The sequence below is a fragment of the Cynara cardunculus genome (assembly GCF_001531365.2).
Source record: "Cynara cardunculus var. scolymus isolate 2C chromosome LG 7, CcrdV1, whole genome shotgun sequence".
NCBI lineage: Eukaryota > Viridiplantae > Streptophyta > Magnoliopsida > Asterales > Asteraceae > Cynara > Cynara cardunculus.
This window is the reverse complement of record NC_037534.1, coordinates 8,938,589-8,958,179: the sequence shown is the minus strand read 5'-3', so window position 1 is coordinate 8,958,179 and position 19,591 is coordinate 8,938,589. Positions and strand designations below refer to the sequence as shown.

At 33.8% G+C, this 19,591-nt stretch overlaps 1 protein-coding gene across 1 annotated transcript; it reads right to left on the bottom strand.

Annotated features, from left to right (window-relative positions):
- Nucleotides 1–260: 260 nt before the first annotated feature.
- On the bottom strand, nt 261–3,935 carry LOC112515816 (nitrate regulatory gene2 protein). Its single transcript, XM_025122752.1, has 5 exons — nt 2,622–3,935; nt 2,483–2,551; nt 1,772–1,971; nt 1,147–1,370; nt 261–1,025 (listed from the first exon to the last, which is right to left on the bottom strand). Exons 1-5 carry the CDS (start codon nt 3,532–3,534, stop codon nt 380–382), a joined length of 2,052 nt encoding a protein of 683 aa, XP_024978520.1. The 5' UTR covers nt 3,535–3,935; the 3' UTR covers nt 261–379.
- Between the last annotated feature and the right edge of the window lie 15,656 nt (nt 3,936–19,591).

Genomic DNA, 19,591 nt, shown 5'->3' with positions numbered 1-19,591 from the left:
CTTAACCAGTAAGTGTTTATCAGGTCACTTTGCCTTATCGAATGAAGATGACAAGAATTGAAAATTTTGTCCAGTTAGAGCGATAACAAGGCCCGAGAGTTTTATCGATAAGTGAGAGTGACGACTTTTATCTGGTAAACGCTTATGGATAAAAACGTTGCATACGATGCCGTTTTAATGGTCTAAATTCTTACCTGATAAGTTAAATGAAAATGTTAGACTAAAAAGAAAATGAAGGATAGATTTGTATTCAATTAAATAGCAGAACGAACAACATTAACGATTCGAGCAAATTAACGAGCTATCTGAGCTCGAGCTCATTTATCTCGAAACGTTAGTTCATATCGTAAGTAAAACAACAATAAAAACCGACACATATTCATATGCTATAAGCTCTCGGCGGTGCTCGATAACTCGAATACACATTTCCGAAAGTCTCGGTGTTTTGCTTCATATCTTCATACATCTTCAATGAAGCTTCCGAGAAATTGGTCAAACGATCAAGAACCTTGGTCAAACCCGAATGAATCGTGCTCAAACTCGAAGTTCTAACATCACCATTCTTCGTCTCCTCTCTGTTCTCAATAGACGAAATCCGTTTGTGCTCCAATTCTTCCAACGAAAGCCGGCGAATGTGAGCTAACAAGTCCTTAATGGCATCACTGAGTTTTTGAGACGGAAGATTCCGGAACCCGGTTGACCAATCACGACAGATCACGAAAATGGGCGGGGCCACTGCTCGTCGGGGAGAAAACGCTCGCCGGTTTTTCACACGTTCCTTTGGTTGAATGATGCAGTTATGCAGCCAACCGTTGATTGATTCAATGTATGAAGAATGCGAATTTACCAAATCCGCAAAACTTGATCCGAAACATTCGATCTCGTGCTGCAGATCGACAGTAATCTGGTTTTTGGATTCGTCATGATGAGTTCCGGTTTTTGAAATCTTGGAACAGTACGCTAATGAGCTGATTATATATTGAGCATGGTGGCACTCGAGCATCGACTTCCACATCCTGATTAATCTGCATCACGTTCAATCACACGTTATAAGCGGAATTTTACATATTCACGTTTCGGTAGTCAAATGAAGGAAAGTGTATAGACGTCGTAAATATATTTGCAATGTTGAAAATGCAAACTTACCCTTGAATGAGTTCTACGAGTTGCGGTTGTAACTCATCGTCCCTCATTTTCTCGATCCGTTTCGATATGGTATCGACCGTATGCAAAGCAACCCTCATACGTGAATGCAAATCTTTTGCCACGGCTCGAGTTTTATCCATCACGTGAGGTTTAAGATCCTTTGCGAATTGGTGTCTAAGTTGGTCACACGTTTGGTCATACTCCTTCCTAATAGACTCGCTCGCCTGAAAAACTCGAAAACAAAGGAATTCTTATCAATTTCGAAGCTAATCGAAATGCCGTTCGACCCCAAAAGCCGATTCTGTAATTCAAGTCGTCGATAAAATAGAAGCAAATTATTTTTCCTCCCTGACGACCAATCACGTGAAGACATATTATTGAAGAGAGAATACAAAGATGAATTAAATAATATAATGATGTGTCTTCGTGTGATTGGTGGGACAAGAGGATACATGGGATTTAGGGACAAAGATTCTCCTGTCCCCAAATCCCATGTCCTCCACCAGTCCCCACCAATCACGCAAAGAAACACAACTACTTCAATAATGTGTTTTCATGTGATTGGTGGGCCGGAAGGACACATGAGTTTTCGGGACACGTGTTTTTTTTGGGGGGGGGGGGGTACCTTCACTTCGTCATAGAGCTTCCTTTCCCAAGCATACAATCTATCGAGAGTTGAAGAATGCCTTCCGGCAATCATGCAAAATTCTTCCACGAAATTATTCTCGTTATCATCGTTTGCTGGTGTGCCCGGAGGGTTCGATGAAGATGAATGTGAAGATGTTGACCGTTTCCATGTAATGACTTTCGGACTATGCGGAGGTTCTACGTATGGAAAAAGCACATATCAACCTTTGGTTTATAAATACCCCGGAGAAATTGGAAATGCTATACGGATCTTGCTCCCTCGGTAACTAAAAGTTCGATTTTTGCATGGTACGGTTTTGACTAAAGTTGTTCAATCAACCATAAGGTCTATCATTTCTCAGATCTATATATAGAGTTGGGTTCACGTGAGACCAGTTTGTTTTCATGAGAATACCAGTTTACACTGAAACTTCACAATAAAACATTGTGAAGGTACAAAAGTACATCAAACCTTCACAACAAAAACATTGTGAAGGTTTACCTTCTAGTGTTTTGCTCTGAAGGTTTTTAGTTATTTATATGGTCTCATGGATCTCACGAAAACAGCATGGTCTCACATGATCCAAGTCCCTGTGTATGTGTGTGTGTGTGTATATATATATTCATGGCATAATATGGCTTATGAGAACGAACAATAAACGTAAACTGCAAATGTTAAACAAGTTATATCGAATGCAACGAAACTTACCTTGCAAAAAGAGCGCGGTTTCTCGTCTAAAACAAGTTAGTAGCGACAAAGATGATGCCATCGAGCTACCTGATTAAGCATTCGTTGAATTATACCATCTACGATATCAAAGAATTAGAACGAATAATTGACGATATACCTCTCGCTTCGGCATAGCTTATTTGGATTTTATTTGCCTCGAGCATTTTCGACACTTCATTGCCCGATTTCGATGCTCTAAAAAAGTAATTCTCGATCTCTTTAATGCTCGAAAGAAAATCTTTAGCTCTATGAGCGATAAACTCCGAAGGATCCTCTGTTTCTTCCTCCGTTAAACAACCGTTCTTCAACTCAGATTCTTCCATTCCAGCGTTTTTGCTAATCAAATTGGTTCCATTCAATTCACTACCGATCGTTGCCGAACCGGTGGCAACCAAATCACCATCCCGATGCCCGTCTTGATCGTTTCGAATTCGATCCTTTTTCACCGATTCAGGAGGTGTTACGAATCCTCCCAAATCGGCGTCTGTTTCAGTGAACTGTTCGTTCTCATTTGTATCATTGAAGTTAACTTGAAATCCATCATGGCCCATAAACCTAAAGCTTCCATCTCTGGGATGGAAGTAGTCCCAAGACGGCGGTGGCGGTGGTGGCGGTGGTGACATTGTGAATGACAAAGATTCAACATCATCTACGTAAACTTTATTATTATTACTAATCTTGGATGGATTAAGGTTAACAGTGACGACAGCATCCCCACCGGATTTCATGTAACTTAACCTCACATTTGGCGATGGGCAACCCGATTGGCCACCGCCGTCACCACCGGTGGCGCCATTGCAGCCGATTTGCGGTGGAGATGGTAATGGGGTTTTTGAAGACGATTCTAAGGGAAATTCAGCCTCTGCGAATTTACGTAGGGCGATTCCTATGTTTCGAAGGGATTGAACATAAACAACATGTGCTGCTGCTAAATTGTACCTTGAATCAATGGCTTGTTTGATGAATTTTTTCCTTTCTTTGCATAATCGCAAAGCTTCACAGGTCTCTGCTTTTGAATTCGAAACCCCCATTTTCAGTGTGAAATGAAGAGCAAAAACAGAGATGAATCCTAACTCAAAAAGAGGAAACGGTAACCTAATCAGTGAAACCAACCGATTTCATCACCATTGTTATGGCTTGAACCCGGATCCCAAATGGGCAAAACCGACACAAATGTGGATTATGTTCTATTTCTTCTCCAATCACCAATTATTAACAGAGAAGAACACAAAGAACCCTAATGCATATGCAAAACGAGTTGGGGTGTTCAAGAAAAACAGAAAGAAATCACTCAGATTAGCAAAATGATTTGGGTTATGGAAGAAAAAGAGGACGAGGCTGGCAGCAGAAAAGTAGATGAATATCTGGGAATCGATCAACTTTTGAGAAAGATTCGAAATCAGGGTTTTATGAAGGTGGGTGATGGTGGCTTGATGGAAAAAGTTGGAGGAATCTGACAGATGGTGGACATGATGAGTCATCAACACCGCCATTGTTCTTTCACTTCGCACAAAGGGAGACCTTTCTTTGGGAAGATGCGGAACGTACCATAAAATATTAATGGTAAAGATGATAACTTTATGAGATGATTATGAAAAAATAATTTCACATTTAAAGTCAAGATTATTAATTTTAAATAATTAGGGGTGTTTGAGATTGTTTATTTAAAACAACTTATGCTTTTTTATAAGAGCATTTATTAATTTATTATAAGTCAGAAGAGTTGATTTCTTCAAAAACTCTTTATTACCAATTTGGCACCGATATAAGTTGTTTATCAAAACACTCGTAAGTGCTTATTACCGGTGTCACACCGGAATAAGTCAATAAGTTATTTTTATAAGCAATCCCAAACACTCTTACAAAAGAAGTTTTATTTTCATTTTTGTGTAAATTACAGAAATCATCTCTTGGGTTTTGCAAATACTCTCATTTTTGTCATTACAAAGTTTGTATTTTCTAATAAAATTATACCTGATTGATAATTGACTAGTTGTTAGAAATTATCGTAAAAAGTTCTTATTGGAGGGATATTTTGGTCATTTTCATGATTTTTATAACATATTCTTTTTATATAACACAGTTATTTAAAGGTTGACTATAAGCCGATACAACGTTTATAGACACAAAAACAAAACCTAAATTAACCCTTTCCCCCACGTGACTCCCCCCTCAAGCGTTGATCACATCCATCTTCTTCTCTTCTCTAATGACTAGTCTTATTCTTCGACGACTAACTTCTCTCCAAATCCGCACATAAACATGCACCTATATGGTTGTGCTTTGGTAACTGACTTCACCAACGACTGTCTTCTCTGCAAATCCACACAAAAACATGCTCCTATATGGTTGTGTTTTGGCAGTTAACTTCACCGACGACTATCTTCTCTCCAAATCATATACCCGTGAATACACATCTATGCGGTTGTGTTTGATTTACGCATAGAAGATATATATCATACACAAAAACACATATACACACAAATAAATCGTATACATTCACACACACACATGCCTTATGGTGGGTGGAGAATAGAGAGGGACTTGCAGTCGGGTCGGGGGTGTAGGCACGCAGGGATGTCCCTCATAACTTCTACACTAATTTTTTTTTTCATAAAAATATTGATAAAATGATGGAAATGTCCCTCATGTATAATGTACAAACGGTTAGGGACGAGGTAATGAGATATAAACCCCGATGACCTTCCTTGTAATTTTCAAAATTCAAGGACGAAAACCGAACTTTTCATAAACCTTATGAACTATTTATGTAATTTACTTATTATGTTTTAATTAATTACCTTTTTTGTCCTTGAAGTTTGTTAGTTTTTTCGGGTTTTGTCTCTCAACCTCATTTATTACAAATTACTCCATGATGCTTGAAATTTCATTTAGGTCTCATCCTTCTACTAACAGTTGTTAACTTCCGATCGCTAAATCTTAAACGAGGGTGTTTTGGTCTTTTTACTTATTCTTAGTTTGAAAATGTATTATATTATATTATGTAGCATATCACCCTTTCTTTCTCTCCCATCACTTTCACCATTGTCGTATGACTTGAGGTACCTTCTCACTTCTACCACCGTCATCATCCCAAGTCTCAACTCATTTGTTTCCTGAGGCAACCGCCATTGCACATGCCCTAAGCGGTGACCCTAGCCACAACCACTTGTTTTCGTTGATGTTTGATCTCCTCCTTGTGTCGCTATTGTGGCACCTGTAACACCATTCCCCAATACCTCCTTATTTCGCTATCCTGATTATGTTACTGTTGATCCCTCTCTTCTGTTGCGGTGTCTCTCTAACACCCTCTTCTTCTTTTTGTGAGTATGAACTCTAACCCATCTTCCTCTATTACCATGACTTCTAACACTACTTTATCCTCCAACCCGATCATCGGGAACTCCCAGTGTAACAATGTAACACCCAGAATATTTGGTAAGTGAGATTTCAGATTTATTTTATCTTTGGAATTATATGCAATTATGGCATAATTATATAATATATCACATGCTTTTGAGTGTGTTAGTCATTCAGTTGGAGTTGTGTAGTTTTATGGCTAGAATACAATGGATTCATAGGCATAGAAGTCGGATTTAGGGAGTACGTAAGGGATGAGATTCTCAAGTCGTAACTTAGAAATAGACATTGTGACTATTATGTAATTTCCAAGTGAATGAGTTTAACGTGAGTTTCCTTTTGTTTTTATTGGAAATAGGCATTGTGATTATTATGTAATTTCCAATTCATTTCTCACTGTAGCTTGGAAATAAGCATTGTGATTATTATGTAATTTCCGAGTCAATGAGCTTTCGATCACAATTGACTAAATGACTGTCATGAGTTTATGTCATTGGTTTTATACCTAAAGAGATGTAGCTAATAACATTAGCTTGTGGCTTACTTATGTGTTCCGTCACAAAGAATGGTAAATCGGGTCTTCCCCGTCATTTTCAGATGTTTAGAGTAAACGTGGATTAATTGTTTTTAAGACTTGATTAAAGTCGTGTTTCCCGTTTTAATGTTTTATAACTTTATTCTTAGGCGTGTGAGTATTGAGCTTTGATTGCGTTGGGTATTCTGATTAACGAGTCTTCATCAAGAAAATGGTGGTTTTTCCGAAAAGATGTTGAAATACATTTCAATTGAAAAATTATGATCTAAATCATCGGTCTTTCGGTATTACGATTATGATGAAAACTGCTTGAACTCACTAGGCGTTAAACCGAACATTGAAAGAATAATACTATAATAAGTTTTTTCGATGTTAATTTTATATGGTTATGATAAATGAGGTTTCAATGGTGATTTGGATAAGGTGGGACGAAATCCAATAGAAAATTGCAAACGTGAGGAAGTGATTTGTAATAAATGAAGTCGAGGGATGAAATCTAAGAAAGCTAAAAACATGAAGGACGAAAAATGTAATCAATTATAATTTAATTTAAGGAAACAAGATAAAGGTTGTATTTTGTAACCATAAGCTTAAACTTGTTAGAAAATCTCCTTTTAGTTGCTTTTGAAAAGTTATTTTGAATAGTCTTTTTGATAAGTTAGTGGTGTTTTTCTTTCACTTTTTTCCAATTTGGCCCAAATATTACAATTCAGTATTTATATTTTACAGTATCATCAAACTTATCAGTTGACTTTTACATTATATAATTATTAGAAGGGCACTCGTGCAATGTAGCGAGATATATCTTGATTTTAATGTTTCGTTTTATTCTGTAATATGTTGATGTTATAATACGGTTTCATGTGGTTTTGAAGAAAACGATAATGTTTTTATTTTTTGAATAAAGTATAAGTTTGAAGATATTTTAAAATTTTAAAAAAATATATATCGATTTTGGTATCAGATTAAATACTTAAAAAGTTCTTGTTTTGTTGTGTAATTTCTTTAATTTAATTTTTTTTTATTATAATTGAACTTAGGTTTAATAAAGAAGTAATTTATTTTTGATTTAATAATATAGTTTTTTTTTATTAAATATAATAACTAAATATTCTGTTAGGACACATTGATTATCCTAATTATATTTTAGATTTTTTATATTTAAAATGAAATATTTTTTATAAGTATTTGATTATGCTTTTTCGCAGTTAGTTACACAAATTCAAACATGGAGCTTTAATAAGTTGTACTTTTCCATTATTTACTTGTAATCTTGAAATTTAAGTAATATGCATCGACAAACAGTATTTCAAATATAAAAAATAATTTTTAAGAGTTCTTGTCAAATGCTTTATAATATAATATAGATTTTATCAGCTATCTTATAAATAACAATTAATTTATCAGTTAGTTTCTTAACAGATCATGATTAAAAAAATCTAATTATTAAATGAGATATTAAATTGTCTAATTAATTGATTATATCATTCCTTAAGGACAAATCCAAATACCTTTACACGTGCTATGGAATCCATTTGGTCACTAATTCTTTTTTATATTAAATTCTATTGAAGAATGTTATTCCATCAATTTCTTAAAAGAAATCCATTCAATGAATATTAAACACGAGATGTACAAGAATCAGTTGGGATGGCAAAAAAACCCGAAACCGATGGTAAAAACCGAAAATCGAAACTTTCGGGCCAGGTTCGAGGACATCTTATCGAGGACGGGACAGGGACAAATTCGGGGATTTTAACGGGGACGGGGACGGTGATCACCGGTCCGGATCGATATATATATATATATTAATTTTAATTTATATACATTAACCGATTTGTATCATTAACCGATCTTAAACATTACAGAAAAGGTAAGATATACACAAACTACAATGTTACCAACTATCACATGTTAACATTCAACAATCATTCTCGGGTCGGGTCGGGCCGGGCCCCACCCATTTTGGCCATCTCTAACTGGATAACTACCACATTGTTGTTCAAATTCATTCAAGCTCCTACAGTTGCAATAGAACTACAAATTAGTTTGGGGGGAAGGAAATTGTTGAAGCCGATCCCATATCCGACGCATTAAGTCGGATTGATCGCAAACTTCTTGCCGTAATTTCTTGACATCTTGCCGTAAATCTCTCACCTCAAGCTCGAGCCTAGCGAGACATGGTTGGAACTCGTTACGCCAATCCTGAGATCGACCAAACTGTGATGGTGGCACGTCTGAATCCTCCTCACGAGGAACTATAGCTAGTTCATCGTTTACATCCATGTTCATATGAAGTCGGGGTTCAGAACTCTCGCTAACGTTTTCTTTCCCTTTTCCGTTTGTTTTCTTTGCAATATCCATCCGTCGGATCGTGGTCCCGTTAATGCCGGCACCGGGAACCTCAGTAGGACATGGCGGGAGGTCAAGATGGTCAAAGAGGCGATTCAGTAGGAGACCATAAGGTAGTTTACGGTTAGTTAACACGATTCCATCCATTCTTTTCGCTACAATATATCCTACGTCGACTTCAATAGCTTGTGCAAGACAATATAGGAGATACGCTTGAAGTGCGGCTAAGCGGTCAGTATTTCCTCCTCTAGGAAAGATATTCGCGAGAATGATCTTATTCCAAACTTTCACGTTCTCGAGCAAAGATTGATCACTGATTTGCATTGTGGTCTCAGGGTTAATGTTATCCTCACAAATGGCTCGGATGAGATCAGGGCGGGAAACGAATGTAGATATCGAGTCTAGGTTCGTCACTGACGTGTAAAGTTGGTTTTTGGATCTAGGAAGTTGAAGAAAGGTGCAAAATTGATCAAGGGTCCAAGTATAGAATCTGTCATACATTTGCAGTTCTATGGCACCCTTTGGCTCGTTATATATATATCCGGCATAAAATTCGCGAATGTGAGTAGGTTTGACGCTCCCGGAAAGGTTCAGGAACGTTTCCCATCCTATTTGTTCGAAAGCCTCTTGAACGTAAAAGTCTTTTAAGCTCATCAAATCGACTACCCGACCATGAACAAAACCACGATTCGCCAACAAATCTCTCTTTTGATTTCTTAGTTCTATTCTGCCGGGGATGCGTTGGCATTTCGAGGCATGGGATTTTCGTTTCGATGCCATTTCTGCAACAGAATCAAGATTTTAAACATGTTTCCAGTGTTCAAAAATCCATAAAATTTGCAGAAACCTTAAGCTTTTGTTTAAGAAATCGCATATCAAGAACTGGATTACAATAGCATTAATCGTGTAAAACATGAATTGTTCATAAACATTGCAGAACTATTTTACTGATTCATGAAAACCCCAAAATTTCATACAAACCCTAAATTACTACAACGAAGAAATCAATAACTTGTGTTACCTACATGAAAAAGAACTGAAATCCGGTAAGATGAACAAGAATTGAACAAATTGAATTCAAGAAAATGCATGAACTTTGAATATATAAGAACAAAAATCGAAACCTAGGGTTTGTGTATGCGAAATGTGCAAAATAATGGTGTAAATTCGACAAAATGGAAAGGAATTGAAAGAAATTTACCTCTGGATTTGATGTTGGAAACACAATCCCTTGAGAAATTTGAGATGTTGTCGAGATCTTTTAAAGAAAAAAAGAGTGATGGGATAGAGAGAAATCGCAACGTGTTTTTGGGAAATATGAATGCAGCAGAGGCCAGAGGGGGGAGGGTCTGTCCACGGCTAGGGTTTCTACGGACGTCCATGTAGGCACCAACGGACGTCCGCGAACTGATGCTTTCCAATTTTGACCATCTTGAAAGTAAGGAATCAACCTAATTCAACCGATATTTCTTCACCATTGCTATGACTTAAACTGAAGCTCAAACAGGAAAAATCGACAAATTTCTGGATATTGATCTTCTGCTTCTTCTTCAAAAAGAATATGAAGAACCCTAATTTGAAGGCAAAACGAGTTTGGGTTTTTGAAGAAAAAGCAGAATGAGAAGAAACTCAAATTCAAAATTTGTTAAGGAAGTGGATGAAAATAGAAAACAACACGAAGAACCCTAATTTAAGGGGGAAAAGGGTTGGGTATTGAAGAAGAAGCAATCGTCATGAAATCAAATTGAGAAGCAAAATTAGTTGGGTTTCCGGTGTCCAAGAAAAGGAGGATGAAGCAACAGAAAGGTACATTTTTTGAGTAAATAATAAACCAATATAAAATTAAATTTGTGTCTTGTGTTGTTTGACGGTTGTTGAATGGTTTGATACAAAATGATTAAGAGGTTCTTATGATATAGTACAAAATAAAATATAATTGTTCGGTGATTGTTTACAATCGAATTAGGACGCTGAATGGTTAAGGGAGATGCATGATACAAAATTATTCAAAGGGTTTTAGAACCATTAAGAGACAGTTTTATTTTTTTGCCAAACATGATTCACCTGTTAACGATTCATATGTTGTCTTTTAATGAAACTATTAAGAGATAAACAAACATAATTTTTATTCATCCATATTTTTTCATACTTGACGATCTGTTTACCAGATACTTAATGTGTTTACCGGGTCAATTACCTAAGTAGGTGAGTATAATAGACCAAAAACCTTATCTGGTAAGAGATACTTAATGTGTTTATCGGGTCAATTACCTAAGTAGATGAGTATGCAGAGTCGTCCTTTAGCATGTTAAATGTGAGATTTTGAACAGGGCCCCCGAAATTTTGGGGTCCAAAAATACATTTGTTCAGAGTCTTTTTATCGACCTGTGTAAAACTATAGCCGAAATTATTTAGGCTCAAACCGTTAATTGTTTGGTTTTATGTCCAAATCATTAATGGTTTAGATTTAGTTTCAGATTATTTATTGTTTTAGGTTTAGTTTCAGATTATTAATTGTTTTAGGTTTAGCCTATTTTTGTTCTTAACATATATTCAATGTTATTTCATTTATGCAATGTAATCAAAAGTTTTGGTTGTACCAGGGCCTCCAAAAAGATTGGAACGTCCCTGTGAGTATGATAGACCAAGAACCTTATCTGGTAAGAGGCATTACCAAAGACCAAGAATCTTATCAAAATCCATGTTGTTAGGTGAGAATATTATCCATAGGGCAAGTGAAGGTGGTGACTTTTACTGGTAAGTGTTTACCTCATAAACAGTTGAAAAATGATCCCTTAGTATTTGTAACTCTCATCATCTTTCTAAAATTCGATGTTTCTAAGTATTTTGATTGATTCGAATGCAAACTTGTAAAGTCATATTTGTATGAAAAGTATTTTTCAAGTATACAATTCATAATAAGTAATTTTTGATAATAAGAAACGCAATTCGCCACGTTTTATGATGATTGTTTAGTGTTTTGTGCACAAAACTGTTCTTGTAATTCCATTCGTATAACGTGCTTATCAGTCGATCGTATTAATAATTGAAAATAGTTTACAGAAGCGTATTACTGAAGCTTTTTCAATCAAAATACTTTGTGAAGCATGTCGTTGAAGTTTTTTCATTTGAATTACTATGAAAAGCATACCGTGTTTTAATTGAAAATCTAATCAGAGATAGTGACGGTTTTTCTAGGTCAACATATTTGAGCAAAACTCTCGTGATTAAGATCAGTTTTAATCTGAGATGAGTTTAAATACACTTTCAAAATTCAAACACTCTTGGAAAAGAACAAAATGTCTTCCGAAATGCAGGGTAGGGATGTGGGTTGGGCGGTTTACCAATTATGGCGGTTTGGAAAAATCTCAACCTATTAAAAAATATAGCCGAAACCAACCCAACTGATTCAAAAGTATAATCCAAACCAACCAACCATCGCGGGTTGAATCGGGTTGGGTTAGGTTGACGGGTTAGTAGTTAAATAAATTTGACGAATTAAATATTTCATAAAAATTAAGTTTGTAGGACCAAACCATAAAACGTCCTATCTAAAAATATTATAGTAGGTTTATAGGACGTTTTTTGGTATTTCAATAATTCTTTTAGAATGATTTTTTAATAAAGTGTAGTATTAGTTATTTTATAACAAATATTTTGAGAAGTATTCTGTAAACTCATCTATTTATAGGACACTTGTGTTCATATGACATTTTTTTCAAGTAATATCGTATAAAATAACTAACACAACACTTTATATTATAAGTGTCATAAAAATTTGTTATGACATCCAAAATCATCATATAAATATATTGTAACTTTTTAGATAAGACATTTTTTTGTTTCGTCTTATAAAATATCATATTATGACACTTAAACATTTTGGCATTCTATAAAATCCAATGTTGTTGTAGTGAAATGCTATAACTAAGCATTTTCCTTTACACTAAAGTACAACAACAAATGACGGAGTATTTGGTTTAATAAATTCGTCAACCAAATGTCTATTAACATTATTCATATTCTTCGGCATATCAATTTATTGTTGCTGCAAAAACGATTTCAATAATTTTCTTTATTAATTAGATTATTTGTTATCAATTTTAGATCGTGAATCTCTTTTGGAAACCTAGCTAAATGAAATACAAACATAATCTCAATAAAAATTATATAAAATTTTACACATTATATATATATATATATATATATATATATATATATATATATAGACCTAATAAAATGAGAACTAATTAGTTTGTGGTAACCGTGAGGTCCAATATGAGCAAATCATTTTATTATATTAATTGTATTACCTTAATTAAGAAAAAAAGTGCATTAGTAATTTTATGAATACTTTTCTTAAACGGTTATCAATCAAAGAGATTGATACTGTTCCTTTATTAATCAAACAAATTATGAAAGTTTCTTTCTATGAAGTTACAATTGAGAAAATAAATATATAATTTCTTACCGTTAAAAGTTACTGAGTATCGCAGTGGTAACATAGTGGTATCACAATTGTATTCATCAACCAGATCTGGTATCATAGTGTGTATCACAGTATATTTTTGTCGTTATACGAAGTATATCACAATATATTTTTGTTGTTTTACTAAGTGTAACACAATGTATCAGGTAATGTTTTTCTTTACCAAGTGTATCACACCGTGTTTTTTCTTTATTTTATGAAATGTATCACATCGTGTACCATGTGTTGATATGATGTTCGTTGGAGAGATGAGGTGTTTGACGGAGAGAGTTGAGAGGAGAGAGGAGAGAGGAGAGAGGAGAGAGAAGAGAGGAGAAATCTAGAATGACTAAAATGCCCTTAATTAATATTTTAAGTTAAAATTACCAAAATTATTAATTTCCTAATTTGATCTTTGATTTATGGTTAAGATCGAATCTCACGGTTACCACATACTAATCAGTTTTTCCTTGAATGAACCCCTATATACTAATCCAAGGTGTGCAAGGAATAACTTGTTTAGCAAGGCTTTGTTTTTATTTTAACATCATATTTTGTAAATAAAAAATTAACTTTAATAAAAGTTTGTGGTTTAACGTTGTTTCACTTCATTTAACAAAGTATTTTTAATGAAGGAAGTTTGGTTCATTTTAAAAAAAGTGAATGAAATGGAAATAGAAATGCAGAATAATGAGAATAGGAATAAACATTTCCATTTCCTTTAATTTGGTTCGGTATGAAAATTAATGGATCTGGGATAGTGATGATCAAAAACTGGTCCCGGTTAAAAATCTCAAGTCTGATTAAACTTACCCATAACTGGTTATGGGTAACCGCCCCTCATCCTGGTCCCTACCCAATTTTTTTTTTATTTATTTTTTAATGATAGATTTTTTGAATACATTATACAATTGTCATTGAGTCACTCAAATACACTTTAAAAAGATGTTTTATTATAATTAAAATTACATTCAAAAATTCAAATATTCAATTACTTGAAAATACACTTGTTCATTATCGGTATTTCATGTCAGATTGATTTGAAGAGTTCCGAACCCTTGAATTCTTCTAATAGCCTCTTGGTCACCAAGATCATCAATGTCGAGTTCCTCATCATCGTCATATTGTGAGCAAGTGCCGTCGGTATCCAAATAAAAGGGATGCAACCCTAACGATGTCGTGTGTTAAATTCTATCAACGCTATCCAAATAATATTTCAGATAGATGCAACACTCCACGGACTCCCGGCTTAGTCTTGTCCGACGTATTGAAATGATCATGCTTTTAAGAGAAAAAGTTGACTCTGAAGCTAGGTACTAGATTGGATTGTTAGTATATCACGTGCCATGCATGCCAAAACCGAGAATTGAGGTTGCTTTTGTTTCCAAAAATCTAATAGATCAATTTTTTCAAAATCTTCGACATCATTTGCGGGACATGCGACCACAAAGTTAGTATGCACTGTAATAACCAAAAAAATAAAAAGGAAATGAATTGGTAGTCGTTAAATTTCAAGGACTTATAGTGTAAAGCGATTAAAGTGAAGGGTTTAGACCATAAAATTGAATGTAATTAAATGACAGGAAACCCAATGGTCATGAAACCTACGACCATTAATCTTGGCTTATCGTTTCATACTCCGTGAAACCGCCGATGACTAAGTATATATATATGGGGAGGTCTTCAAGCATAGAGATGACAAATTCTTGGGGAAGGAAACTCGTATAAGTGAGGTGAAAGATGAGGATGATTTGGTGAAGCGCAACAAGTTTGATGCGTTTTTTTTTGGGAGAACATGAGGAACTTCGAGGAACGGTTTGGAGTTATGACCTGTATGGTAAGTTACACGTGATTTATTTTTAAAATGGTTGCATGCCTTATTATGCACAAGTTGTTTGAAGTTTCTCGAGATTTTTGATATGCTATATATGCGTGAAAAGTTCAATATTTTTATAATGTGTTTTGAGTGTTTGTGTGTCAATGAGGATGTACTACAATATGATTTTGTAGCTTGTCTAAGCCGTAAGTGCGGACATGCTGTGTGAGTTCGCCAGGTAATGCTGTGTGAAGTAGACATCTCCCATGACGTTGTTGCTTTGTGATGTAGACACACACTATAATATAGTTATTTTGTGAAAAATATTATTATCATCAAGGCATGCTAAATTTATGAAGCTTCGTGAAAATTGTTTATTGTAAAAGTTGTTGTTCATGCATGAAAACTGTGGATTCACTGGGCCTAAGGTTCACCCAAAACTCTTTTAAAACTTTTTCACCCAGGCGGCTATTTGAGTGGAAAGAAAAGTGGGATAAAAAGAGATAAGGATTAGCTCCAAAGAAGGATATGTGCAGATGAAGACATTGTTATATAGAGTAAAGTTATGTTCCTCAAATTTGTAATTTTAGATGATGATATAAATTGTAAGATTAGAGTTTTTATTTCCGCTGCAATGTAAGTGTTTGATCTTGGGATACTCATTATGATATATTGAAGTATTTGAAATTTTGGGATGTTACATGCACATACATATTTAGTTCACCATACTGATGCCATAAACACAACTCCTTGCACTACACTAGTGCAATAACATACTTTGTCGCATCACATTGATGCGATCACTTCAACTTACGCATCATACATATACGATAACATAAACTCATCACATTACAAGGATGAGATAGTAGTAACACATATGATCAAAACCTCATTTAACAAACTGTTGAGTATACAACCCTTATCCCAATATACGCCTCTCGTGATTATGTCATCCTTATCCCAGTATATGTCTCTCCTGATTATGTCACCCTTATTTCAAAATATACACATCTCCTGATTATTACCACACTCATTCCAATCAGTTGATAATAACATATCAAAACTCAACTTATGCTAATAAATAGCATATAATCGTGTTAAAAAACACCCCAAATACGAACCCACATGGTTCCTTGTAAAAACATTTCAAATAAAGCTTTGAAATGAAAACTCACCTTGTGTAACAATTAGATGAAGACTTTAAATCGACAACGAAAATCAAATAAGAAACATGTAATCTTTTCTTCTTCCTCTTCTTCTGTTCATTCGAACTTAGGAGCCAAAACACACACCAACTTTTTCTTTCTCTCTTGTCTTTTCTAAAACAAGAGAAATAAAAGAAAAATAAAACATATACATACTTTTATGATGAGGTGGTGGAAGTGTGGATATTTTAAACCAACTTTTTAAAACCCACCCCTCAACTTTCAAATCAAATTCAAAAACAACCCCAAACTCTAATCAACAAACTCGGTTATAAACAATAACCTCTCCTCAAAGGAATTCCATCCCAGAATTCATTCAGTCAAACAAATGAGGATGTTTCTTTCTCATCTCAGATTCTAACTCCCAAGTAGTCTCTTGCCCTTTATGGAAACACCACTAAACTTTCACCAGATGAATCTCTTTATTTCTCAAAACTTTCGTTTTATGGTCTGTGATATCTTATAGGGTTTCAACAAAACATAACTTTTCATCAACTTGAATTTCAGCTAAAGGTACAGCCAAATTCGGGTCAGCCAAACACTTTCGCAAATTCGAAACATGGAATGTGTTATGAATAGCGGTAAGCTCAATCGGTAGCTCTAATCAATATGCTACTCCACCAACCCGATTACTGATAAAAAATGGCCCAATATACTTTTGACTCAGTTTACGCCTCTTTCCAAAACGTATTATTCTTTCCAAGGTGAAACTTTCAATGTCACTCGATCCCCTACTTAGAATTCAATCAGTTTAAGGCGTTTGTCAGCATAACTTTTCTGTTGGTCCTGAGCTGTTTTTATTATTTCACGGATCTACTCTATCTTTTTTACCATTAATTGAACAATCTTTGGACCTGCTAATTGTTTCTCTCCCACTTCATTTCAACACAACAGCGTTCGACACTTTCAGTTGTATAAAACTTCATAAGGTGCAGCCTGGATACTGGAATGACAACTTTTATTATAAGTGAACTTAATCAAAGGTAAATGGTTTTTCATTGATCCTCCAAAATCAATAATATAGGCTCGTAACATACCTTCAAGAGCCTGTATTGTTCGCTCTCTTTGCCCGTCAGTTTGTGGGTGATATGTCGTACTCAACCGTATTTGAGATCGCATTTCTTTTTTAAAGCTTCCCCATAATCTCAAAGTAAATCGATTGTCCCTATATGATATAATTGATAACGGGACAACTTGTCGAGCTACGGTTTCATCGATATAAATTCTTGCAAGTCTTTCCAATGAATATGTCTCTTTAATCAGTAAGAATGTGCAAATTTTATCAAACGGTCTACAATATCCCAGATAGCATCATATCTTTTCGGTGTTCTCGGTAGTTTTGTTTTGAAATTCATCTTAATATGATCCCACTTCCACATTGAAATTTTTAACAATTGTAAATTTCTGTAGGGTCGTTGATGTTCTACTTTCAATTGCAGACACGTTAGACAACGTTCCACATACCGCACAATATCTTTCTTCAAACCCGACCACCAATAAAATGGGTTCAAATCTATATACATTTTGTTAGTACCTAGATGAATCAAATACCGACACTTGTGGATTTCATTCAATATTAACTCTCGGTTGTTACCAAAGCGAGGTGTCCAAATTCTGCCTTTAAAATATAAAATCCCACGATTATCTTTCACCAGATTTGCTATCATTCCTCCAATTTTCTTCTGCCTTTATATTTTTGGACCAATTTAGTTTTTGTGTGGTTGGAATAATGGTTGTTTACTTTAATGTATGATATTTAGTTGTATTTCGTCTTTTTAGTTTTATTAATATTTTACAGATTTATAGGTTTTAAATACAGATTTTAAATATTAATTGTAAAAATAATCTAAAATTAATATTAATATATTTTATGGTGGATTTCCTGCGGATGTATCCGCCGGTAAATTATTCATCTTTTTTTAAAAAAATCCTTATATATATTTTCTTAATTTAATCACAAATTTTTAAATAAACCGGTGGAAAGTTTCCGGCGGCCGGGATCCGCCGGGAAATGGTAAAATCCGTCGGTAAATCCGCCAGGAAATTAATCACCAGCGCCAAGATTTCCGGCGGATTTTTAATGGATATAGCCGCTGAAAATGACACACTGTTTGGTAGTGTATGTTTATCTGCAGTTAGTTAGACGAATTCAAACATGAAGCTTTAATAAGTTGTACTTATGCATTAATAATTTATAATATTGAATTTTAAGTAATATGCATCAATAAACAATATTTTATGTACAAAAAATGGTTTTTAAGAGTTTTTATCAAATACTTTAATTAAATTTGAAGATATCTTAGATTTTTAAAACAAATAATAGATATTAGTATCAAATTAACTATTCTTGTTTTGCTGTTTAATTTCTTTAATTCAAATTTTTATTCAAATTTAATTTAGATTTAATAATGAAATAATTTATTTTTGACTTAATAATGTAAGTTTTTAGAAAGATAATAATTAAGTATTTTGTTATAACATAATGATTATCGTAATTATATTTTAGATATTTTATATGTAAAATGAAATGATTATCCAGTATTTGATTATGTTTATCTGCAGTTAATTACACGAATTCAACCATGAGGCTTTAATAAGTTGTACTTATGCATTATCTACTTGTAATATTGAATTTTAAGTAATATGCATCAATAAACGATACCTTATCTATACTATATTATAAAACATTTGACAAAAACTTTTAAAAACCATTTTTATGCGTAAACTACTGTTTATTAATGCGTATTACTTAAAACTCAAAATTACAAGTAGATTGTACGTAAGTACAACTTATTAAAGCTTCATATCTGAATTCGTGTAACTAACTGCAGATAACATAGTCAAATACAGGATAAACATTTCATTTTAAATATAAAAAATCTAAAATATAATTAGGATAATCATTGAGTTCTAACAGAATATTTAATTATTATCTTTATAAAATGTTATATTATTAAACCAAAAATAAATTATTTAATTATTAAACTTAAATTAAATTATAATATTTTTTTTAAAGAAATTACATAAAAAATGAAAACTTTTAATAGTTGATTTGATATTAACATTGATATTTTTTTCTTCAAATTTTTATGATATCTTTAAATTTATATTTTATTCAAAAATAAAATCATTATTGCTTTCTTAAAAACACATAATCTATACTATATTATAAAACATTTGACAAAAACTCTTAAAAACCATTTTTATGCGTAAAGTACCGTTTATTAATGCATAKTACTTAAAACTTAAGATTGCAAGTAGATTGTGCGTAAGTACAACTTATTAAAGCTCCATATCTGAATTCGTGTAACTAACTGCAGATAAACATAATCAAATACAAGATAAACATCTT